General features: G+C 36.9%; 1 protein-coding gene across 8 annotated transcripts in view; it reads right to left on the reverse strand.

Moving 5' to 3' along the window:
- The window catches only part of BCAS3 (BCAS3 microtubule associated cell migration factor), a 376,438-nt gene that overhangs the window by 341,785 nt on the left and 7,437 nt on the right, over positions 1 to 27,216 (reverse strand). For all 8 annotated transcript variants that reach the window (XR_012996666.1, XM_076354322.1, XM_076354320.1 and 5 more), the window contains exons 5-7: positions 26,063 to 26,169; positions 15,306 to 15,387; positions 6,119 to 6,191 (exon numbers count right to left, since the gene is read on the reverse strand). Coding sequence is in view for 7 of the 8 variants with exons in the window: in XM_076354322.1 (XP_076210437.1) it covers positions 6,119 to 6,191; positions 15,306 to 15,387; positions 26,063 to 26,169 (262 nt within the window). In the remaining variant the exon portion in view is untranslated. The remainder of the gene's footprint in view (positions 1 to 6,118; positions 6,192 to 15,305; positions 15,388 to 26,062; positions 26,170 to 27,216) is intronic.

Here is a 27,216-nt window from a genome sequence, read left to right on the forward strand (position 1 = left end):
AATACTTTTGTAAGGATGGCTTAGAGATCTGGGTTGCATTTCAAGGAGATCTTCAAGATTCCCCCCGCTTCCCCATCTCCTGCCTTAATGATTCATTAACAGAAGATGAAATATTGCTATCCAGAAACATGGCTGTTGGGACAAATCACTTACAGGATTTCTACCTTCTTTGTTTTGCTCTGTTAAGAGAGGGATGGGCAACAGAATAAAGCATTATAGCAAGCGAGTGAAACCACAGTTCATGGCTAACCAGCTTCAGCAGCAAAGCTAACCTAAGAAATTCCTTCCTCTGTGCTCATTCCCACCTTCATGCTACAATTGATTACATTCTCAGATGCACCGTGCAATTTTGCATGCTATTGTTCATAAACCAGGTGACTGAAATAATCCATATCATTAAAAAATAAAATTGGAGCATTATTTTTTACTTGGATTATTTCTGTCATCTCCTTTACTGTATGGTTCTACAACCAGCTGAAGTGACATAGCCCAGGGATGCAGAAAGCAGCAGCGCAGAGGCAGCAGCACAAGCGGACAAGGTGAGTAGGAATTCCGAGTTGTCTTTGCTGCTAGTCAGTGAATCACAGAACTGTGGTCTAAAGCCTACCCTGCTGTAAGCCCACAGTTGTACTGATACAACCCTTTGGCTAGACTGGGATGCATTTCATTACAAGAATTTTGTCCCTTATAAACTGCTTGGCTAATAAGGAAAACAAAAACAAAAGAAAAAATCTTTAGAGTAGAAACAAAGCTTGGTAACTCATAATTAAGCATGATGGGGTAAACACTTGAGTCATCAGAACACCTGGCATTTGAGGAAAGGTAAATGCTAGGGTTGAAAGTATTTAAAATGTTCAGTACTCAGGAGAGGCGTTTCATATGTAAGACACAGCAATTACCCATCTCTGTCCCCTGCCCCCTTCTCCCTTCCTCTGTGCCTACACACACTTCCCCCCCCCCCCGGCAAGGTCACTTCTGTTTTGTTAGCTTTCTTGTTACCTATATAGTCTACTGAAGGGCAGATTTGCAAATCACTCTCAAAACCATGATTTCTTTCTTAAAAATCTAAAATAAAACAAAATTATACCGGTCGATTTCCCCTTAAATGTCTCCATTAGCTAAAATGAAGCATTTACTTAAATTAAAGATATCAGTACATTTACATTTGACCAGAACAAAAAACATGTCTAATTTGTTTTGGACCTCTGGTGTATTTGAAGGTGTTCTACAGTATGTTCCAAACTAGGGTTTCAACAACCCATATAGGGAAAACAGGAATATATTTCCATTTAACATAATTGGTCTTATCTAGTTATCTTTCAACTGAGCAGCTCCAAACAGCACACTGACTAGTTCTGCCACGCAGTTTTGTGGCCACCACCACTACTACTTTTTTTTTTTTGGGGGGGGGAGGGGGGATTATCTGTTCACTTTACAGATTATTAATCTTGATGTTTCACCACCTAGAAAATTCATTAATATGTACCAAAACCCATCAATGCATTTTGTGTGTGTATAAAGATTTGTTTGTCTTATCACCAAGAACAAAGTAAGCATGCCTCCACAAAACTCCACAAAAAACAAAATTCATGCAGATGTTCTCTCCTTTTTGGTTTTCCTTTAATTTGCAAATCTTGTAATCTAAGACTGAAGCAACATCTAAACCAGCATAGTAGTATCAGCCAAAAAACACAATCTGTTTCCCATTTATGTGTCAAGACTGCATCCTTTTGGGGGGCTGCAAAAACTATTGTTTTGAAAAGCTTATATAGTGAAGCCATGCTAGACATTTCAGTCATTTTACTAGATGGAAAATTTGACTTTTAAAATAGAAAAATGTGTGTACCGAAAGTTAGTCAGAAACTCAGTTACAAGGCAAAAGTTTAGAACACACAATTTCATCTTCCCTGGTAAAATACTCAGTGTGGGGAATACAAGGATTGAGACTAGTGGCAAATCTCTCTACAGAATTTTTACATACAGCAGGTGCCAGAAATTAATTTCAAAGTGCAAGTTAAAATTTTAGATACACTAAACTTTTTTAAAGCAGGTTCTCGACCATGACTGTCACAAAAAATTTAAGATTTAAAATTAAGAAATATTAAACTGAATGTTCAGACCTTAATACTGATATTCAAAGGAATGTAAGTTTTATCAGCATATACTATATCAATGACTACTGTATTAGGTTACATTACGAAAGAGATGCAACCCACACACCAAGTTACCCAGAAGTTGATTTCCAAGTAATACGTTGTTAAATCTGTGGGAGACATACTAAAAATTAACAAGATATTTTTAGACCTGTCAAAAACCTGCCATTCAGTAAAACATCAGGGGATCTCCAGGGTAAACTATTGTATTTCTAAGTTACCAAAGAGATCTTTCATTGTGTAAATTACAATGAAAAAAAAATCAGGAATGAAACAAATCTAAACGTTGATTTTAGGCAAACGTTATTTTGCATAAAGTACTTTTATACTCGTCTTTGCTTCATAATGAAGGAAAGCAGTCCTAGCATATTATCACAGACAAAATTATTCATTAATTTCTTTCCATTAAAGTACATGATACATTAGAGGGATAGCGAAAAATACTGAAGTTATTTAATGTAAGTGATATTTTTGAGGTTAATTCATGACTACTTGAAAATTCTTTGGATTCCAGGTTGACAAGTGTTCTACATTAAAAAGAATACCTTTTTATCATATTTCCCTCATTAAAGTGTATTTACTTTACAGCTAAAGGAAAAGAGAAGAATTTCCTGATGGTAACCACTAATGCAGACTAGTGGTCAGAACCAGGAAATCCCAGCTCCTAACTTGAACGTGTCAATATCTCATTGATACAGTCCTAAACGATAAAATACTATGAAATGACAGTGCAGTGGATCTAGATAAAAACTATATTCGATCAGATTTGCATTACTTTAACAGTTTAGCATCTTTAACACTTAAAAAACTTGCTCATGTAATTTTCATACGTGCTGAATTCAAATTTCTCAAAGATTTCTATGCATTTGAATATATGTACATGGGTCCATAAAAATCACAAAACATATCAACACATTTATAAGTACAGTCATTCATCTGTCATGCAGAACTGTGTACGCACAGTATTAATAGCTCTAACACATACGTTTTCTTACGGTCAAGAATAGCATATGATAATTTACAGCAACTCCTAAACTGTAATGAAGAGTTAATAACTGACTGAGGTTTTATCATGTCAGGTATAAATTGCATTTATTCTTCACCTTCCATCCAAAAAATTAACAACTTCAAAGCACTTTCTAGAAGAGCTACTGAAAATGGATTCTATATAAAAGATTGCCAGGGAAAAGAATTTAAATTAGAGTATTGCCTCCAGATACAGCAGGGTTCAAAAATATTCTTCAACAATAAGTCATGGTGCCAGCCACCAAATCTTCCAAAATGTTAACCATGTCCCTTATTAATAACAGATAGCAACAAAAACTTATTTGGAAATGTCAAAATTACCAGGGATGTTCCAGGAAATGAGTCAAAATAGCTGCAAATTTAAGCACAGCAACCAGAAGTCAGAAATCTTGAAGCATTGCTAGGGAAAATCCAAATGATGACCAAAGCTGAAGAAGTGAAACTTTTTTTCCCCAGAATCATCCTCCTTGGGAAATTATTCTGACATTTTAGACAATAACCTGGGTAAAATTTGAACAGGAGAAAGCCAGAGGACTGTTGGAAGTAGCAGAAGCACTTCAGGAGGTCACACGTTTCTCCTCTAAAAAAGTGACAACCTGGTGTCCCAATGAGGATGGGAATAAGGGCAGGGGGGCCGTGCTGGTGGAATTGTTTTCTTTTGAGACTACTCCTTGCAAAGATAAGGACATTGGCCTTATTGTCATAACCATGTCCAATCTCATGCAGTTTATATTAAAGAAAGACAATGCAGTTTAATGTATCAGCGTAACAGATTGTGTGTTGGAAGACTTGGATTTCACTTCTGGATCTGCTTTGGACATCTTTCCTTTGAGAAAGTCATTCAGTTTTTCAGACACTCTGTTTACCTTTCTGTTCAATGGGAAATATTTTAGTGGCAGTGCTACATCATTTCACTGATTATTTCACCTGCCATTTCAGTAGACAGAATAGGCCTCCTATTCCCTGCACATTTTCAGTAGGGTGCTGACAGCTGCAGTATTTCATGCCATAGCCAGCATAATCTCCAAAGTAGGTGAGGAGATGACTGTAGTGAAGATACCAAGTGCTTTGGAATAAATGCTCTAGAATAAATGTAGTATTTTCTTCAGATACATGATTAAACAAGGTATATTATCTGTCCACAACCATTAGATATACAGGAAACGACGTTAAGCACAAAACCTCAAGTTAAGAACAGAACTAAAATTGTGATTCAAGTTCAGAGGCCATTTGTAACAGTTATTTTAGTGTTCTACACAAATTCTTCTTTATGCATAACAGTCATTACAGAAATGTAATCAAGTGATCTATGAATGTAACAGAAGAAAAAACAAGTGCGACACTTGAGCCAATTTAAAAGGAGTGACTCCAGTTGAGGGCAAACTATCAAAGAAGTCTTAACCTGAAAGCTACTGACAAAATAGGTGATTTGCAAAGACTCTTTCAAAAATAACTTGCAGTGAACAGTAAATGTAGAAAAGTGTTTCAGAATTTTCTGTTGACGGTTTACCACCATGAGCAAACTGGTTCTTTATTAAATAGGTAAACGAGAGTCTGTAGCACAGTCTCTTTTTTTTAATGATGTGCTAGTCTTCTGGTCACAGTGGAAAGCCTCATTTAAAATCTTCTATTCGCAGATATTTAACTACTGACAAGTAGTAACACAAACCTATCCATTCATTTTGAAAACATACGAGCTTTTTTTTTTGTAGAAAAGCAGAAGCTACCAATAATCTCTGAATTATTTTCCATTAACTGAGGAATACAATAACACAGTGAAAATAATGATCCTTATAGTTTTTTCATTTCTCAGATATCTCAGCTTCTGAAGCCAGGGTAAGAAGGAAAGTTTTTTTCCATCCAACATATCCTTCACGTATATAAATACGCTGTTTGGATTAAGACAGAAACTCCTACAAGAGCAGTATTTGCATCTCTGGTTACACGCACTCTTATTTAGAAAAAAGTTATTCATGAGATTACATACACTTACAGAGCAGGGCAAAAAAGGAGAAAAGTCACTATGAACAGTTTCGCAAGTTGTAAACACATCAATAGAAAGACATTTCACTTCTCTGCCCTACATGGGTTTTGTTTTAAACATTTAAGGTAGGTAACATCAATATTCTAGTTTAACACAGTAATAATACCTACAGAGAAATTTACAGAGACTTGATAGTCTTCCTCCATACCCAGAGCGATTAAATTCTTAATTGAAAAAGGTGCGGCACAGAATTACTCTTACTACTGTAAGAAGATTTACTTTAACTGTTCAGCCTTTGAATCGCTGTGTAGAGGATTACCCTTGAAGAGCACGTATTTTCCCATAGGTATATAGATATAAATCCTTTGCATCGTCTGAATCAACGTATCAAACAGATGTACAATACCTTAAGGCCCTCTTTTATAAAGAGGAGTGATACAACAGTACTGTCCAGAGAGCACAAGACAAGACTGTTAACTTACTTTTCTATCTCAGAGAAGTAGATTTAACATGTATTTGGCTAATAAACAGTGAGCGGCTGTAACAATGAAATTGCTCGGTGCTTGTAATTCATTTGGTATATGACTGCTGCTTGAAAGCATCTTTTAATTACTTTTTAAGACACAGAGATTGCTTTAGAGACTTCTCAATAATAATTCTGACCAGGATTAATATCAGAAAAGGCTAATCATAAAATTGTGATTACACTGAGAACAAAATAAACTTAAAATACCTCTTCATCTATTTTATATCAAGAGTCTCTATTTTTTATTCCTTTTAAAAAGCTTAAGTCATAGGCAAATGTGTGCTGACACACTGAAAAAACTTTAAAAGCACTTCACAGTGTTATCCCATGAGCAAAAAAGGAATAGAGCTTTAAAAGATGTAATCTACTAGGGTTTTTTAGATGACGTTACAATTTATATAAGACTTTATTCATGAAAAATATTCTTACCCAGAAGATCCAATGCTTTTGCACACACCAAGAAGAGGCCGCTTCTCAGAAAAATTATCACATTTCTGAGCACCTAATGAGAGGGAAAACAAAAGAAAAAGCAAATCACTATGTACTGTTTGTGTTACCTTTCAAAGTACAGGTGTGCATGTTGTGGGGGCCCAATATATTGGAAGGATATTGAATACGTAATACAAAACTCACAGCCTGTACAAGATTAGTGATAGAAATACAAATAACAGGCAGAGTTATGAACACTGGAAGAACTGTTTTTGAAAGCAATGGCAATGAGTAACAAAACAAGTAGCAAAATCTGGCCAGGATTTTGGAGTTATTTTCTATTCATTTCAGTTGGGGTTAAGGATTCTATAACTGTAACAAGTAACACTTGCTCACTTTTCATTGTTTTATACAAGTTGTCTGTAATAAGGCTGTCACCAACTCTGCGTGGGTTTCACACATTGGTTTCCAATTTATTCTGCTGAGGTGGAAGTATAAGAGTGTTAACCATAAGATCGCAGCATAAGAGCAGCCACTCTTTTTAGCACGTGACAAGCCGGGCTGCCAGCATTTGCCCAAAGCATGGCCATGCTTACAGCCCATGCCCTGTGCCTGAGAAAATACAAGATTAAATTCAAAATAGTCTTCAGTAAGTTCCGCCACCAAGCGATTTAAGCCTTCAAGAAAGCAACCTCCAGCAACTTCCAGCGAGACTCAGGCTATGCCTGCTGTTCACTGAAAGTGAAACCACAGCTCTAACAACAAATCCAATCTACTTTTAAGGTCAGCTTTACCACGTAACACCAGCATAGCCCCAGAAGCAGAGTTTGGCATGGGCTCGTCCTCTGCTCTAATTCAGCTGCCGAGACAGTTCTGCCTGCCTGGGGATCCATGCACACTGGCACCAGAGCTAGGTAATTAAAACCAGCCCTTTGTCTTCCCAAATTCCAGTCACACCTGCACTCCAGAACCATCAAATTGTTAAATATGCCACACTCCTTAAAATGGTATTTTTAAAAGCTTTGAAAACTTCGCCTTATTGCTACGTAAACAGAAATAAAGCTAAAATTGAGTCAAAAAACTCCCTTCTACTTGTGAACAATGTTTTACTAAATTCCAGGGTATGTTTCTACCCAACTTAAATAACAGAATAACAACCAACAACACTACTAAGTTTCCTCCGTTTTCTTTCAACCTTTGCCTTTTTAATTATCTATCTATAGGTATGTATGTATGTGGTGAATAATGGAATTTTTTTTTCCTCCATTAGACAGCAAACCCTTTGATCTATAAAGAGTATTAGTGATATAGTCTGTTCAAAATTTAATTCACAAATACTGGTGTAGCTGCACTAAATCAATTATTCAGAAAGGCACAACAATTAACAATATACATTTTCACATAACAGTCTCTGTTAATTATTAATAACTCAGGTACATACAATTAATTTGTAACAAAAACTGTTCGGTACTCTCATCTGTACAAGGATAAGTCTTCCCTCCTACACATTCGGGTATTTATAAAGTCAAACGGGTCACATCAATAATTTCACCATCAACAATAGTTTTACAAGTAACCCAAAACAGCCAAATGTATTTTCCTTTTATTCCTATTATTTCAAGGGCTTCTATGAGTCATACCTGTACTGTATGTACTGACCTGTAAATTGATAAATGAAACATATAGTCTTCTTAAGAATCTGGCAACCAATTTGTTTTCTTCATTACAAGTAACAGATGAACTCCATTTGTTTCTGTTCACTTAGCTAGTCTCTCAGCATTAAGGGTGAAATGCTACCAGGAGTTCTGACATTGATTTAAGTGGAGCCAGGATTTTACCTTAAGTATTTAACTAGACTTTTTTTTTTTTCCACTAGGATATATTAGAGATATGAATTCATATGTTTCTTTATGGTCTAGTTCTAAGTTTAATGACAAGGAAGGGGGAGCAAGGGGAAGAAAGGTGGTGGGGAATACAGGTAAACAACTGCACAAAATCAAAAGGAATACCAGTTTTTAATATCCACGATACAGATTTGCAGAATTTGTACAATAGGTGCTTAAACTTCTGATTTCATTCTGTAATGACTGAGGCCCTCATTTAAAAAAAAATCCATTTTCTACTTCAAATATATACTTTCAGGACGTAAATATTAATACTGTAGAAAAGGATCATTATTTTGAGGACTCTGCAGGGCATTAAATCAGGTTAATAGCGGTCCCATTCATGAGATTGCAAAAAGCGACATGTGTTGTTCTCTGCAATGCTTAATGGAGTCAGCAACCCTTTCTAGTTCTGCGGTGGGATTTAATCTTCCAAGTTATGGTGGATTAATTTTTATTTGTAAAATTGTGTCTATTTGCATGTATGATATACTGACGTTGTACACACTTGCTCCACACAGTGTTTAACAAAATGCAGCAGGATGATTGAAATGAAACACCGCTAGCTAAATCCCTCAAATACAAAAAGTATTGAAATCCTGTTGCAAAGTCTTTTTCTTAAACTCCTTTTCTTCTAAATCCTTTTAATTCTGTCATATAACACTACAGCATTTATAAAAAGCTGAAAATCCTGACAAATCACACAATTAAAGTAATGAAAACTGTCCTTCCTGCCAACAAGGCACCACCTTATCTACAGCTCCATTTAGCTAAATGATATATGTTTTGTTTTGTTTTTTTTTAAATCTAACTTCAGTTAGTATATTTAAAACTAAAAAAAAACCTGTGGCTAAATGAAATTTCATACAAATCATCATTTAGAACATTATGAAGTCAAAAGGTTATCCACACATAAGCTCAAAGCAGCTTATATACTGTACTTCTGATGAAACTGTGAATAGATATCTCTTGGGCCTACTAAGGCCTCTCAATAATGCCAATAATAACAACAACAACAGCAGCAGCACACCTTTTTGAAGAAGAAAAATGAAACCGCGGTGATTTTCACAGGAACTCAAAAGCCACTCAAACCTATGAAAAGTACCCCCGTTTCCCTTGAGTAAGAAATACACTGCATAAATGTCAAATTCTGACCTGTTTAGCAATAGCACATACGCACGATGGAGTATATTTTTCTGGTATGTAATTCCACTGATCAAGTTCCATCACAGCCATTTAATAATGCAGTGCATCTCCTGTTCAACTAATCCCCTATTATTTCTGTCTGTTACTTGAAAATTGTGTTGCATTTGTGGTCCTGCCCCACGTCAGTGTAGTTGCCAACCAGTATCTGGAAATGCATTAGGCCACATGGCTGGCATTCACTACGTATGGTTTTCACTCCCTACTTTCCTTCTTCCTTCCGGGGGGGGGGGGGGGGGGGGGGGGGGAAGAAATCTTTCCTAACATTTCTTAATCGCTACTATTTTGTGTCTGCTTTCTTACTGGACACAAATGCAAAAAAGCATACATGCTACTTGAAACAGAATTGAAGAGGTTCAGGTCAGTCCTAAAAATAGTCTATGAATTCTTCCCTCAGCTTCAGGGTAGCATCTATAAACACTCCATTTCCTGCACAGATAAGCTCTAACTGCATTACTCAATATCATGCCTGATCAACGGCCCTGCGACTGCTGTCCTCATCCCAGACCTTCAGGTGCTCCTTTAGGATTAATGTTCTAGACAGTGAGCATCATGTTATTCTGTCTATCTCCTTTAACTCCCAGCATCACCCAGACATTTCAAGTTTCGAAGTCCCTCTCCAATACCTGCATCATCATACCAGTTTCTTGCATCCCCCCCAACATATCACCCTAGAACCCCTTCAACTCCAGTTGATTTCCACATCTACTGCCTCTTCAGCCTATTCCACCCTCCCATTTCTGAGATGACAAGACACAACTTTGCAAGAAGCAACGGTGGCTGGAGAACATTATCTTGGTAGTTCTGTCAAAGAGACAGAGCTATGCATGTTTATAAAAAGTTGTTTTTCATTCTGCACAGCACCCTAGTTTTATTCTCTGATAACTATGTAGCTTCTATATGGAAAAAAAACCAGAAAGACCACCTTGAAACATTTGCTAGAGATCAATGTTCCTAGATTCACACAATAATTGAAGACAAATATTTTGATTGAATCTCATGCGAAAAACTTAAAAGACATAGCAGTCTAATATGGTGAAAGTTTAAGGTCTAATAGTCTAAAGCATTAACATGATGTGGCCAGAATTGAAGTGGTGGGATACAGATCAGTCTACACAGCTTCCAAGAAATTAGTATTTTAGAATGTCGTGCTCCAAAATTCTTCCCTATAATATCTATAAAAGGCTTACTTGCTATGCTTGAGAATTCTGTTCTGTAATTTCTATAATCCACACACATTAACATTCATTATACCATAACAACCCACATAACAGTTACAGAACACCAAAACTTAAATGCACACCTGCATGACCCACTGACACCAATCCAAATCTAGCTACCAACTGCTACTGCTTGTTCAGCTTGTAGGGCTAGTTCCTCTACTATACAAACTGTGCAATTATTTTGGCCTTCAGGGACTTAAAACCACTAAGCCACCCAAGTGGTTGAATATATACAAAACTCACATCTGCCTTCCTTTAGAAAGCAACCTAAAAATTATAGTTCTTTTAGGTATACCTGCACATAAAGCTGAGTCAGCTTTTGAGGCTCAAATTCTATTTTACCAAAAATCAAAGATGTAAGCAGTAGAGTACAGAGATAAATCTGCTGCAAAATTTAAACTTTTAAACCAGTTTTATATTTTCAGATGCAAAACTACATTAATTCTAGTTTTCAACCCTTCATCCATAAGATTCCCTTGGTTCATAGTTATTTTAAACATAGTACCTCCGATTTCTTTCTTTTATTTGCTTTTTTTTTCCCCTTATCAGTCAGTTTGACTAAGCAGTCAAATTCATTGAGAGATGTAGGACCATTATATCATCTTTTCTGCAAGCAGCATAATCTAGAAAATGGCAATAAATTAATACAGTTCATTGGAGGAATTTATTTTCATAATGCTGAGACATGGAAATAGGTTTTACAAACAATGACTGATCTAAACTTCAACACACAAGCCTGTCATCACGTACCCTTTAACAATGAATTACCACACACAATGCTATTCCTGCAGCTTTTCCTAGTATCTTGATCGACTTTTAAACTATGCAAGCGTACCTTAATAAATGGGATAGCACAAGGCAAAAAGCAGGTATTTGGCCAGGATTTTGTGAAATGACCTGCGATAAGTAATGCAAAATGGGAGACTGTAGCACTAACTCACTTCAGAAAGCAGCAATATTCTGATTTTGTAGGAAAAAGAATAGCAAAGCTATCTGAAGTAAATGTATTTTACTAAGGAAATCCTTAGCACTGATTTCAGAAGTATATATGCAATAGACCTCAAAATGAAGTCAAAACACAACAAATTTTTAAAAATACTAGAAGAGATCTGAATCTTTTTTATTAGCAACTTCACAGGTCAAAGAACATACAACTACTACAGAAAACCTAAATAGTATTTTTAATGTTTCCACAAATATCATGGCAATGCTAATAAATAGAGAAAAAACACAAGAAAGATACAGGAATATCCAAGACAGAATACTTAAAAAAACTCAGTTATCATTTCAATTCTACGAGTACGTATTCATGCAGTCAGTTACCTCAGAAAAAGGCATCATCTAGAGGAAGTGGTGAAAAATTAGAAAACATGTTGAACAAAGAATATGAATAATTAGTGTGGTTAAATAGAGCCATTAGGTATTGTGCGAGGACATCACAAATTTGAATCATAAAATGGAGAAGGCGGGAGTTAATACACCCTGATTTTTGCTTGGTTCTCTCACTACCGTTAACTACAGTGTCACCATCTGTAATTTCCTCTTCACAGAGAAGGGTAGCTAAGTTTAACTGGCAGAGTTCCAGCTTGGTTTTCTATCTACCATTTAATATTTTCTCCCTCCTAATAATCACAGTGTCACAGAAATTTGCCTTCAAACACATCTTTTTTCCTTTGCATGCTTGTTTTATCTGAAGAGACAGAGAAATCAGCCAGCAACCAGGCACCTGTATACATATAAATAAGTACTAAACTCAACCACAGCAAACAGGTTTGAAAGTGAAGAGCTAGGTGAGTTAAAAAGCCGTGCCAACCAGCTGGCTCAGCAGATAATGCAGCATGTGGCACACAAAGTGCCAGGACTTAGTATTCTTATTTCTAAGACTGACAGCATCCAGAGATGTTCTCATATTCTGAACATTAGCTATGCAACTTTATCTCCTCTCTGAAGCCTGAAATTTGGTCACAGTGTAAACCTTCAGTCTCCAAAAAGGCCATTTCTACTGCAAGCTGGAGAAAACAATCAAAGGCAACAGTAGATATTCTCTGTCCACAGAGAAGAGTAAACATCTACATTTTTCAGAGTTATTTACAGAACTATCTCAATTCTTTATGGACATCTTATCCAGGCTGCAGACCAACCATGCCATGGACACAGAGACATCAAAGTGCTGCAGTGCTGGGCCAGGTCAGGTCTTGCTTGGTCTGTTAGCTCAGACAAAACCCTGCACGAACACTGCAGTATAGCTGCCAAGTCAGAACGGTTCCAGGAGCCATTTAACTGCTCTAGCATGGCACAGAGCCTGAACTAATAAACCTCACCGGATCTGAGCTGGCAGCGTGCAAGGCCAGCTCCAGATACTACACCACATTCCTGCTACTAGGACCACTTATAACCTGCTAAATCAGATTTGAGGAGGTCTCCTTTGCAATAAGCCTGCATGAAATAAGCCTGTATGAAGTAACTCTTTTGAAACAATGCTTTATTATGCTATGAAGCACATGATGCGGCAGAGGATCTAACATCAAAGGACTATAGTATTTTAACAAAATAGTTGACAAACTATTAAGTTCTGCTACTGTAAAGTCACCAAGTTAAAACCATGAGCTTTCCTTTCACACCTGGGAATGAGCTTCTTATCACAAGCTAAGATCTGTTTCTAGGAACGTGCCAAATCCATCCACCAAGAGAGTCCTATTTTCAATAATTCCCTTTTTACAGCTTTACAGTAAAATAGTGTTTGAGCCTACTGATGGTAATCAGCTTCTCCTTCACAAATTCCTTTTATTTTGTTCAGAATCATTAAAGCTCATGTGTTAGTTATCTAAGGCCTCTTATTACAGCTTTACTTTTATCTGATTCCAGATACTGGTCAATGATACATTCATGCACTTTTAATCAAAGATTTATTTAAACCAAGCCATGTAAAAAGAGACCAAAACATGTTTTTAAAAGGTTTGACTTAATTTAATATGAGCTAATTTGAATAGTTTTGTAATGTAACAACTATCATTGTCAGATGCTAAATATATGCAATTTAGAGACAGCAAGAGAGTTAAGTGCTTGAAAGGGTTCATAAGCAGCGTAACTTACTAGATTGAAAAATCAGAAAGCACTATTTTACTACCAGAAAAAAACAGAACTTATAGGTTCTTCAATTAATTTACTGCATTTTCATTTCCATTTACACTTCTCTTTCTTTCCTTTGAGAGAAGGGGCATAGACATCCAATACTTAATAACACACATAACAGCAAAAAACCATAGCTCATCAGGAATTATGCAGCATTCCCCTAAACAGAATAAAAGGCACAAAATACTTGTGAAGTATTTTGCTTTAAGTTACTTTAACCTACAATAGAATTACAGAACCACGTACACTCATACTTTGTACACTCCTCTGCTCAGGAAATCACTAAGACAATAAAAGATGTGTCCATTAAACCTTTAACTTTCATCATTTACTTTCTTTGAAACAAAGTTATTATACGTTACTATTTTTTTAATTAAAATTGAAACAATTAGAGATTTTAGGCTATATTTTTTGAGTTCACTACTTAATTCATAATATACTAGTAAAATTTGTAATCCAGCAGAATCCCAAAACACCTTGGTCTGGAAGTACATTCTTTTCATCCACGAAGTAAAACATGGCAACCAATTTAAACTAGAAATACTACTCAGCAGCTGTACAGAATACCTTGCCCAGTTGAAGTTACAGGGAGAGCGGGTAAGCAGAACGTTGCCAAAACCAAAAATGAGCCAGGACACCAACAGATCTCAGGCCTTTAAGAAGTCTACAACTGGATGCTGTGTTTAGATTGAACAGTGTCATTTTTTAAAGGGATTTACTTGTTTATGCGTAGTTACTTAAATCTTGCAGCAAGCTCTTCCAGGGGGTTAACTCAATTTCTGAAACAATCCTGTTAAACAAACTAAGCAGCTTGTCTTAGAACTTGATAAAACAGTATTTAATCAGTAAAAGAGAGGAGGTGCCTATCGGTACTCAAGGCATCATGATAAAAGTTCAACCACTAAAAAGGTCAAACTGAATAAAGTTTACATAAAATAAGGAGAAGGGGAACAAATTAGAAGCTAGTACCACCCCAAAAAACAAATTCCATTTTCTCATTACTTTTATCGGAGTGGAAAAGCAGCCTATTTTAAAAACATCGTAAAAAGCTGCAATTGCTAAACTTAATGCATGCACTAGTAGACTATTTAGATCATTTCACAGCTTAGAAAATACTTGATATTTTATTCATAAATATTTAAATAATCATAAAAGGATATTTTCTCTTCGTACAAACTGTATTACTTAGATCAACTACTTCCTGCATTATCTTACTTAAATTGTTTCAGTTTCAGCTCCTGAATGGGTAACAAAAAAAGACATACTCTCCTTCTTCTAAAGACTTTGAGAGTTTAGAAGGGCATCACATTATGCCTTTATTTAAAAACTCCTGTTATAGTACATTGTAAACATTAATAATTGCTAGATCTACTGCTATCAGCCACTGCCTTGCTATAAAAAAGTAATTTAAGTATTATTTTATAGCAATAAAATATTGATAATAAATATTTTCAGATAGAATCGTTAACATCTCTGGACTGATCTCTGAGCACAGATATGCCTAGATATCCTCTAAACTACAAAGGAAGCAGCATCAAAGCTAAAATCTGAAGATGAAAATGGAGAAGACACTGGATTACAGAGTAGGAGGGGAAAAAAGTAGTAAGTAATACTTGTAGAAAGCTATTATGAAAGTGACAGTTTAAAATGAATGGAAAAATCTATGTATCAGGTTATAGCAATCATTTGGACAAAGAACTGTAAAAAAGTTATGCTTAATTATGAACCATATAAATATATACTTACTGATTTGTGGAGCTGGTAAAATCCGTGCAGCTCGAACTGGACCATGGCGGACAGAAAAGAGTTCCTGAGCTTCACCACTGATCTGCAAGACATACGGATTATGAACATACAATGCAAAAAACATATATACTGATAAAAATATATTTAGTAGGTAAGAAAGTAGGTAGAAAGACATTGTAATGGTAGGTAAGAAAGTAAGTTGGTAAGACATTGCCTTTCTAACCAACCACCCGCAATTCCTCTAAATGAGATTATCTTAGAAGTCCTGAGTAATACAAATTATAGCAAAGATGGCCTGCCTCTAGAAATGCGTGCCTTAGTGCGTGAATGAGATACTAGCACTACTATTAATGACTATACATGTTCTAAAAGAAACAAGACTTGAAAGTTGACTGCTGACTAAAATTAACAAAAATTCCAGGAATCTGAGACACAAGCATTTATTCTACACAGCGCATGTTTCAAAGAAAAATGCTAGCTAACCAATGATCAAGAGTGGCAAACATTGGTGGTAAAAGATGAGAGAATTTGATATATTGGTATATTCCATATTCTCCAGGTGTGAAAATTATGTTTAAAAATAGAGAGTCAAACTTAATTAAAGTTTGTCACTAACGGCAATCTTGAAAAGATTAAATCAGAAGCAGTTAGGAAGAATTTCCAGACTTCCTGTAAATGGTCAGTCAGAATGCATTTTCATAACTGCCTGGTAATGGATCCGATATGGAACATCAAACTTCAGGAAAATGGCGAACATTATGAAGCTCATTTCCAAATAACCAACAACTTAAAACAGATGTAATGAGACTAAGAATATAGCCAACATGTTGTCATAAAGTTTTGCCAAACAAGCACTTTACAATATCAGAAGTGAATACAATTTGGAACAAGGTTCTTATGAATCAATAAACTATAGAATCATAGAATCATAGAATCATAGAATCATTGAGGTTGGAAAAGACCTCTAAGATCATCGAGTCCAACCGTCAACCCAACACCACCATGCCCACTAAACCATGTCCCTAAGCGCCTCATCTACACGTCTTTTAAAAACCTCCAGGGATGGGGACTCCACCACTTCCCTGGGCAGCCTGTTCCAATGTTTCACCACTCTTTCAGTAAAGAAATTTTTCCTTACATCCAATCTAAACCTCCCCTGCCGCAACTTGAGGCCATTTCCTCTCGTCCTATCGCTTGTTACTTCGGAGAAAAGACCAACACCCACCTCGCTACAACCTCCTTTCAGGTAGTTGTAGAGAGCGATGAGGTCTCCCCTCAGCCTCCTTTTCTCCAGGCTGAACAACCCCAGTTCCCTCAGCCGCTCCTCATAAGACTTGTTCTCCAGACCCCTCACCAGCCTCGTTGCCCTTCTCTGGACACGCTCCAGCACCTCAACGTCCTTCTTGTAGTGAGGGGCCCAAAACTGAACACAGTATTCGAGGTGCGGCCTCACCAGGGCCGAGTACAGGGGCACGATCACTTCCCTGCTCCTGCTGGCCACACTATTTCTGATACAGGCCAGGATGCCATTGGCCTTCTTGGCCGCCTGGGCACACTGCCGGCTCATGTTCAGCCGGCTGTCGACCAACACCCCCAGGTCCTTCTCTGCTGGGCAGCTTTCCAGCCACTCTTCCCCAAGCCTGTAGCGCTGCATGGGGTTGTTGTGGCCGAAGTGCAGGACCCGGCACTTGTCCTTGTTGAACCTCATACAGTTGGCCTGGGCCCATCGATCCAGCCTGTCCAGGTCCCTCTGCAGAGCCTTCCTACCCTCGAGCAGATCAACACTCCCACCCAACTTGGTGTCGTCTGCAAACTTACTGAGGGTGCACTCAATCCCCTCATCCAGATCATCAATAAAGATAATAAACAAGACCGGCCCCAGTACTGAGCCCTGGGGAACACCGCTCGTGACCGGCCGCCAACTGGATGTAACTCCATTCACCACAACTCTCTGGGCCCGGCCATCCAGCCAGTTTTTGACCCAGCGCAGAGTCCACCTGTCTAAGCCTATAAATCCAAGTTGGCTTTTTGAAATGTCATTTTATAGTTGTTCCCATTTCTTTCTGCACTTCAAATCACACATTCAAAAAGTTAACACACTACTACTTTTTGACCAACAAATGATAAGTGTAGTACTTCAGACTCTTCGCTTACTTCCAATCTTAACCCCGAGCCTCATTATCTATCACTGCTTTAGATAACGTGGGCAGAATGAAACTTACCCCACTGAAGTATGTCTTTCATAAGATTACTTTGAAAACACTATTTAGTACAGAGGTAGCCCACCATTCTGTAAACAGTAAACACAGAATGTAGTGAACTTCTGCTTTTCCATATTACACCTGGAATAACATTCAAGTCACACAAATTTGGGGAAATAACTTTCTTAGCCATTTTAGATTCGCCGACAGCTAGCAGTTCCACATTGGCATGAATCAACATTACTGTCAATGATGCGATCAGAATTATTCCTGATGGACACAACAATTTTAAAAACTGTAATCAATATGAGAATTAATCACTTAGTCTACCCTGCTCTTATTTTATTAGGCAGATTTTCCAATTGTAACAGATTCTCCTCTTCCAGCTAGCAGCATCATCTGGACAACATACAACATTGTAGTACTCCAGCTTTTGCAAAACAAATTTAATTCTCCCTCTGGGACAGCTAGAGGCCTCTGCTCTGAAGAGCTTGCTGACCAGATTCTATACAAGACAAGAGAATGATGATCAGAAATCAATTCAGTAAAGGTTCACTGATCGTTTTTAACAGATCATGAGTTTGGAGGACAGCGTAAAAAAAAAAGCACATAGATAACACCTGCATCCAGAAAATACAGCTTGGAAAAAAGTAGAGCGCAACTAAGCAGAAAATGAGAAACATTAAAGAAAGAGAGAGAGTAATAAAGAGATGAGAAGAGATGAAGACAGCAGCACGTTTTCTATCCATCAGAACACACCAGCTCTATGAAAAGGGAAAGGAGGAAATGGAGAAGAAGAAAAATATAAGGCTTTGGAGCAATTATTATTGGCAATTAAAGATTTTTTTCCCCCAAATCATGAAAATGCCATTTCACATGTGTATGCACGTCAATCAATATGAATGAAAACAAGAGGGAAAAGAACTAGCATAACAAAAGTATGGAAGAAGTGATTAACATAAAATCCAACCCAATTCAGTCACCTCCTTCTACTTTTTAACTATGCCAGCACATCAGCTCTAACTCCAACCTACTTCAAGTAAAGTTATAGTCCCAAAAGTAAGATACACTAAGAAGGCCAAGCCTTCTTAACTCAGTTTCTGCTCTTAAATATACTGAACTCCAGAGAGCATGTTTATTTAGCCTGTGATGCCAAGAACTGGTAGAGCGTAAAGTTGAGATTTTCAAAGAAAAGCCTAAAATGTACAAATACAAATGCAGTTTATTTGTACTTCAGCACCTAACGTGAAAATCCCAGCCCAGCTCTTTCCATGCATATAAAGCTTTTACTTTTTAATAATTAATATTCATTATTTGAAAGATAACTATTTTAGCATTTTATACTGGGGGGAAATTACAGAAAGAAAGGTTAAATGGACTAACCAAAGCCACAGGATCAGACAGTGACAAAGACGAGATTATAAGCAGTTAGCTCCTAACTGTTTTGAGACCACTGTAATGTATAATACTGCAGTATAACATGTCCTTTCCTCTCAGTCTGTGTAGGATTTTTTCCCCCAGGAAAAGGGAAACTATGTAGAACTAAAAAAAAAAGCAAGTAAACGTTCAGGTAACTTCAGCCATCTGTACAGCTCATGTACTTCAGAGGTTACATGTTGCTGACTCCTGGGAGCCAAAAAGGAGCAAATTTTAAGATATATCTCCACTGCAGATTTTGTAATGAAAATACAAGATCCCACCCAACCACTGGCATCTCATTTGTAAAGAAAAAAAGTCAAATTCAGTAAAAAGCACCAAAAAGTTTACAAAATATCTGGACATGACACTACAACATGGATCAGATTAAACCACCAATACTTAATTGATCATAGCTCCATAAAATAACAGTTTTCTTAAGGGATTTTTTTAAGTTGTATGTCCTTAACTGTTCTATAGAAACAGGAGATCCTAGAAGGCATTGGACTTTGTTGTATGCCCTGAATTAGTAAGAGTTTGGTTCTTCCTCTGGTTTGGTTGGCACTGAAAAATGCATTAAGGCTTCAGAGTTCAAGATTCTCCTTGACTTATAATTAATTTTTTTTAACACTACCACCAGCAGGAGCTTCTGCTATTTGCAGTCTTATAAAATTCTGAATTAACTGTGGTTGATGCTAATGCCCTTCATTTATCTATATAAAACATAAAACTTTATTGCCATTGCTGAGGCCACATGTATCAATTTTGACTGAAAGCACCATCTTCATAGTAGAGAGATTACACAGTCTGATCCTGCTGCCAGTTCAGGCCTTATCTCACTCCTGAGACAGCCCACATAGACAGCCAGTCTTTTCTGTGAACGGGACACTTATTCCACTAGGAACTAAAGTGGGACAAGGAACTACATTTAACATAAGCCCAACCCCATCGCTAAATGGCTAACAACTTTGTCACTGCCAGTTTGGGTGAGATGTGGGGTGGCAAGTACAAGCAAAAGGCTCCACACCCCATTACCAGTCCCTTGAGCTACACAGTCTCATAAGCATAGACAAAATATAAATATATTTCATGAACTGAAAACAGAGCTTTAAATTCTTCAGAAAGCACCTGTGAAGAAACTAGGCTGTGGCTGCCATTTTGGATTTGATCCAGCTAAGTAGCAAGTCCCTGTGGCAGCTTTCAAAGCTCTTAAAAGTTTTTCTTTCCCATTCCAAAAGCCAAGAATATTTCCAAACAGGTTTCAAGAATTGAATATTAAGCTATAAAAGCAGCTTCAGGTACTCATTCTATGAAAGACTGAATCCAAAATGACGGCTCCAAGCTGGTCTGATAGAACATTTCAGCTTTCCCAGCGCCTGGTATCAAACCACGAGCCCCAGACCCACACGGAAGGCTGCAAGCAAAGAACACGCCGATGCAAAACCCGGCCCCCAATGATGTCTTGATCGCTCTCTTCCAATAATGACAGATTGAAAGAGGAAGAACTCCTCTCTCCTCCACTTAGATGTCTTGAGCTACTGCTTAAAATATGACAGACCAGAAATCTGGAGCACTGGTTAATTTTTGATGACAGAGCTTTATTGTTTGGAGCATACCAGTTTGCACCCATTAAAAAACCAGAACAAAGGAAGTTTTGTTCACACTAAGGATAACTAATAGTTTCCAACCATAGAAAATGGTTTTCACATGGTAAAAAAAAAGTCAAATGTACACCAAACTGAAACAAAGTTCAAAACTCAATGTTTAAAATACTGTGCAACTACATAAAAGCAAACTGCTTGCATATTAAAAAACTGTCACAGAGCACAGGGAAGATATCAGCGTTGGGTTTTTTTTTTAAATATTCTGATATACGTTTTAAATATGATCTAGATTATCATGAGATGATGTTATAATATGACAATAAGCAACTGACAGATACCACCACAAAATACTGTTTGATATAATCATGTTGGGTTAAAGACTACTACCAGTCATCTTGCTACTGAGAGAGTAAGGAAGGACTGTAAGTAAAAGGACAGTTTTTATCATTTTAGTTTATAAATTCAAACAGTCACTTTTTCATTCAAAACAAATCTCTAATTATCTAGAGATTATAAGAACTTAGACGCTCAAAGAATGTTACAGACGCCTACTCTAGTGACTGAATGAAGTATGAAATTGCACCTAGTATTTAAAATTATGACAGCACTAACTGAATTTAAAACACAACGAAAGCTTAGAAATGGTTTTGGTTACAGTTTCCTCAACGTTCTCACTTTATTTGTCATACATTTTGAGGAGCTTTAGCACGATCAGGCTGCAGGCTCCCTATAAAATTCTAATTTGGAGACAGTTCTGCATTGTTTTTAGTCACTTCATTTCTACAAAAAACCAAGAATGACAGACAATATTGGAATGAGGCATAATATGGGTAAAACCACCCTTCATGAGTCTTCGTTTTAGCTTTGACCCCATCTAAGGAGAGCCACACGGAACACCGTTTGGACTCTTTGAATACCTCACCACATCCTTTTCAAAGGTTGCTGCACATGCTTTTTTTCCCCTACTGATGTAGGGTATAATGAGTTTAAAAAAAAATCCTCCAACAGTTCTGCAGTTACTTAATGAGTGTAAAACCAGAAAGTTTCTTACATACTGCTAGCATCTGCAGTATAAAAAACCAAAGCCACATAAAATGATTTGCATAGAAGTTCTGTAAAGTCCTTAGACATTTTCAGGGTTACTAGGTCAGGTCATTACTACAGTTTTCCAAGTAGCTAATACAAGCCTTAACAGCAGTACCCTCTATCAAGAGGAGGCCTGGACAGAGGAAGGATCACAGCTTACTATGTGGTAAGTGCCTAGTCCTTTTCCCAGCTCTAAAAGGGGAAGAAATACAAAGGGACTAAGACGACCACATCGAAACCCCAGCAGACAGGGCTTTCGATGAACAGTGGAGAAAACAAAATGGAACTGGCATGTCTGACTTACCATATACATCCATCTACATACATCCACATACACACACCATCTGCTGTACAACTGCAGTTTTAACGACTTAAAAATCATAGCATTATTGACAGCAGCATTTAAAGAAATTGAAGGTCCGGCAGGAGAAAAATGGCAGTGCACGATGCCATCCCTGTCCAACGAGTCCTCTGCATTCCAGAGGTCTCCACACAAAGTCACCTACCACATGGGCTGACGCATCCCGTCAGTCTGTGGCAGCGTCATTATACCACAGCCTTTAAGTATTTTTCACTAAATATACAGCTGCGCTTGTTATTAAAAGATCCCTTTGGTAGTTCCTACTTTATTCAACTCAAGCTTGATCGTTCTTTTTTAATTGTAATATGAACCATTAAATTAAGATGATTTTTCTGCTTCTGAGGCTTCCAGCATACAATGAAAAAAAAAAATTATCTGCCACAAAACCAGCCAACATGCATTTCCCTGAACAGGAACATCTAGAACAGATACTTTGAAACCACATTAGGCAGAAATGAGTTCCAATTGTATTTGAAACATGAAACTGGAAGCAAGGGAAAAACAAATTCCAAATAAAACACAAAACTACACTGGACAATTATCAAATAGGAACTTCTAGTCATACTTTTGTATATTCCCAGATTCCTCCCCACTTAGCAAGGCGTATTTTAAGAACACTTTTAACCTTCCCACCCCCATTTCAAAACAAAGATCAAAGAAAAGTCATTTGGATGGACACCTTCCACTTCTTATGCAATACAGATTTAGACACTGCACTTCAAAACCCCAGCCGTTACTTCAGCACCCAGCAGTCCAAACATTATTTCAGTCCTTTGAAGCAGCCCTAATGGTATCTTCCATTTGCAAGTAACACTTCTGTAGTCAAAAGATCTTACTCCAAGGAGATGTTAATGTGAAACCACTCAGACTGCAAAGAGACACACACTCCTGGAGGCAGACTGCGAAGGTGTTTAGAAGTCAATGTAACACCATTACGGAGAGTGTCAGCTTAGAAGCTGTCATAAACACTTCATAATCACTCAGACACAAACTGGACTGCCTGCAACACATTACTTTATTAAGTGCCGAATAGAGGTTCAATTGTACGAATAAAAAGCACAATGCTACAGATAATAGCCTTACTGAGTAGATTTTCACATAAATGTCAAATTGTTGCTTTTTCAGATTGAAAGGTTTTTAAACTATAGAGATCCGCTTTTTTTTTTCCCCTTAACTGGAATAACGTTGCTTAATTACAAGCTAAATACTCAGCAAGATCAAGAAGAAAGGTTTGTATAATACCAAAGGACACGAAAAAGTGGTGCCAAATAAACTCTAAATATTACGCCAGTCACCTAACTGCCAGATTTTATTTTACTCAGACTAGGTAAGCAAAAAAATGAGATGGAGAAACAACAACATGGAGAAAACCCAGGTTATGTTACCTCCAAATTTGTTGGATATACAAATCCTGCTCTGAAAAGGTATTTAAAATTGATTTTAAAGACTATCAATCTGAGAAACTCTCCAGGACTACCTTACTAATAAAGGAACCATTCCAACATTGAAATTATACTAACACATACAAATTGCACAGGTCGAAGCTGTACCTCTCTGGATGTGATCTCAGAATTTCACAGAATATACAAATAAAGGGCTGACAATGTGATGCAATATCTCTACAGCTGACATTCTTAAGATAGATGGTAAAATATTTCTGCATTTGCCATTTTTTCCATTTCACTGGACTTCCCCCCACCCATTAAAAATACCTCTGCAAAAAAAGAACAACACTAAGAGAAACCGTCCACAATTTTATTTTTCTTATTCCTCCTAAAATATTAAATACTATCAAAATCTAAGAATTATGAAGTGAAACACTGGGGAAAAAAGACAACCTGGCTGTATCGTCCTACTGAAAAAGAAGGTAACATCAGGTATTCCGTGGCCTAACTTGTGGCTAATTCAGACACAAGAAGGGAAAGAAAAAACCCACCCACAAACTCAAAGAAAACCCCTCTTTTCCACTCGGAAACACAGATAAGCTACCTCGTACTACCTGCCTGACAGTACCAGTAAGCACACTTACTCCACATAAGCCCAGATAAACAAAGTAGTTTAGCTCGTTGTTTGTCAGTAATCTCCATCAAATTATTTCATGTTTACTGCAGTGTACCATGCAGTAAGAGTTTAAATGCAGACAGTTAATGCAGAACAGGTTACACCGAGCTAATCTGTTCACGTACCAAAGAACTGAGACTCTCTTCTTTCATTCTTGCTTTCCTTATACACGTAAGATCCCACCCCACAATGAATTTTTCAAGGGCGTTGATACAGATAGCTCTGACAGAGACACTCTTTCATTCGGACACAGAAAGTCACTTAAGAGGGATGCACAGAACTCTCCCCTAACCACAAAGCAAGAGCACATTACATACACACACACAGCGGGGGGGGGGGGGGAAAAACACAAAACAAAACCAAAAACAATCTCTGCTAGACACAAAGCTCTTCTTATCATAGAGTGGCCAGGACAAGCCCCATGTCAACACAACGTACTTCCACACGTTTTTCAGAAAACACGCGTTCATTTGGATAAGAACATTTCAGCAGGATAAAGTAAGCTGTTTTATAAAAATGCGTTAGTTTAAGTCTGTGTGACTACCCGCCGTACCTTAACTAATCGATCAACCTGTGCTATAACTCCTGGTACTGCTGCAGTTGTACTTCCCCTCTTAGCTCAGTATCTTAGTGACACCTAATGTTTGTTTTCTGTAATACACCGCGAAGAACAAAGCAAAGCCTTTCTGAACCGTTTTAATAATCTGATTTGTACACTAATCTAAAACTGAGTCTTCAAAATAGTGTACAAAACTGATTATATACTGTAAACCCATTTTTTAGTATTCAAAGTCATTCCAGTTTAAGGCAGATTTTAAAAAAGGTGAACAAGCTCGCTTTGCTATGTTATACACATTTCTGCTCTAAAAAGATAAAATACAAAACCAATCCAAAGATATGTTTTGCTCCATTAAAAATAAAGCTATGAAAGTTAGAATTAGACATAGTTTCTCAGGACACACAAGCAGATGACATTTCCTATATTTTGGTTAAAACGTTCCTAAATTTTGGTTAAAGTTCCTAAATTTTAGTAAAAAGTTACTAAATACTGAAACTTATACTAGCTCATACTTCATTTCTATTAAACCCTCCTTCAAATGCAAAAAGTTAAGCAGTTTTTTTCCTTCCTCATCTCCAGCTAACAATATGCCATCAAGAGGGGAAAAGCCAGCTCTCCCACACTCCAGTGAAACTCAGTTTAACTTAACTTCTGGTGTACAAGTTAACATTATTTTCTATTATACTGTCTAAGCTACTGGTATATAAACACATGTCCTACGTAGCTAACCACAAAGTAATAAAAAAATACACATATTTCTAAAAAAACCAATGGATTTTACAAAGGGAAAGAGCTCCATCCTCTCTACATTATTTTGAAGGACAAGGTGTTATGAGCAGTATTATTCTTTTTAATTTAAGAATTTTATGACCTACTGTATTAAACTTTATTCTATAGTTTCAAGAAATTTGGGGGAAATTCCCCAAATTAAGACCATGTGCTCATAAACCACTCTGAAACACAAACTGCAGCGTGTGTGTACGACAGCATGAAATCAAACCCATATGCACACATAGACTTTAATAAAATTAAAATTGCAAATCATGTACATGACAAACATGTGATTGTAAAATACTATTAATACTGTCATACTTGCATTCCCGGGACAAACAAATTCTATTCATATTTTTCCACCCTTATTCCTTTCTGTAGGTTAAAAAGATTTCTGTCCTTTTTGGGATACAAACTATTCCATAATGTCAAACACTACTCCCAATTCAACTCTGAAAATTTACTTAACAGAAAGAATTTGTAAAAAGCCCTCAAATCTGAAGGTACATGAATTCAAGTGTTTGATCTATGCTCAGTATTAATCTTAAGATAAGCATATTACATATAAACCATATGACATTGATGGTAAACGTTGGCTCTTTCCACTTCAGTAGGAAAAATTAAAAGTAAATATTAAAGTAATAACACAACATTACAAACAAAAAAGCCTCTGATACAGAAGTGAACTCTGTACTTACAGGTATGCTCCAGACTTGCATTCCATCACTGTATCCGATCATTAGCAGTAATGGTGGTTCATTCCCAGTGCTATGTATTTCATGAAACTCCATATTCCTTGATGTATCTAAATTGGGTTTAAATATCAAAGCCATTATTAACAGGTTAGGATCAACTATGGCTGGTGTCAGTTATACTAGACAGTGTTTTCTCAATGCATGTTTCCGTTGTCATAAGTAAAAGCAAGCAAACTGGAACAATACTGAAATACATTCTTTAGGCAAACATAAGAGATTTGTTAAAGTTTCACAGAGATCTTAGAAAGCATTAAAATTTAAAATTATGTGAGAAAAATTTTCTGGATTACAATGTGGGTTGTCACTAAATACCCAAAAAACTCCTGTAATTCTTTCTCCAGTGATTAATAAAATACAGCAAACTTTTCAAGTAGAGAAAAATTTGCAAAGGCCCAACAAAATAAACATTAACAAATGCAGAAATTACAAACGCACAGACCGATCAAAGCTATTTCTAGATGCTATGTAATTAATCTTTACATCAACCTTACCAAAAGAAGAAAATTCCCAGGAAGAAAAGTGCTACAGGACATAATAATCAAAATATTAAGCTTTTCTTGAGTAAAGCCCTCTAAAACTGTATTTTCAACCATGACAGAATGAACAAAAGCTCACTGCAAGAACGTAAGCATCAAAAAAAGAGAAGAAATATTTAGGATGGTGAAAGAGGATGTATTCAGGCCCACTCAGATTAGGCTGCATAAAAGTAAATTTAAACAGAATATGAAGGATCTTGAAGAATATTCTACAGAGTTTTTGTTATACTATAGAAAAGAACCTAAAGAGGGAATGCCTGAAATTTTTTAAGATAAACATACGAGGAAAACAAACCCACAAGCAAACAAACCTTAACTAGCCTAAAGCTGGACAAAATGCCATGTATAGGTTGATAGGTCTTTTCTAGTTCTAATAACCATGAATTTATGAACTGCCAGCCTCTGCGCCATTTCAACAGCTGGAAAACATATAATCTTCCCTATTAACCTCTTGGAAAGGCTGAAAATTCCCCATCACAGCTCTGGCTATGGTTGCTATTATTTCATCTGAGACCAGAATGAGCCTTTACCATAGAGCTCTAGACAGGAAAGTAAGACGGC

This window comes from Aptenodytes patagonicus, chromosome 17, assembly GCF_965638725.1.
Source record: "Aptenodytes patagonicus chromosome 17, bAptPat1.pri.cur, whole genome shotgun sequence".
Classification (NCBI taxonomy): domain Eukaryota; kingdom Metazoa; phylum Chordata; class Aves; order Sphenisciformes; family Spheniscidae; genus Aptenodytes; species Aptenodytes patagonicus.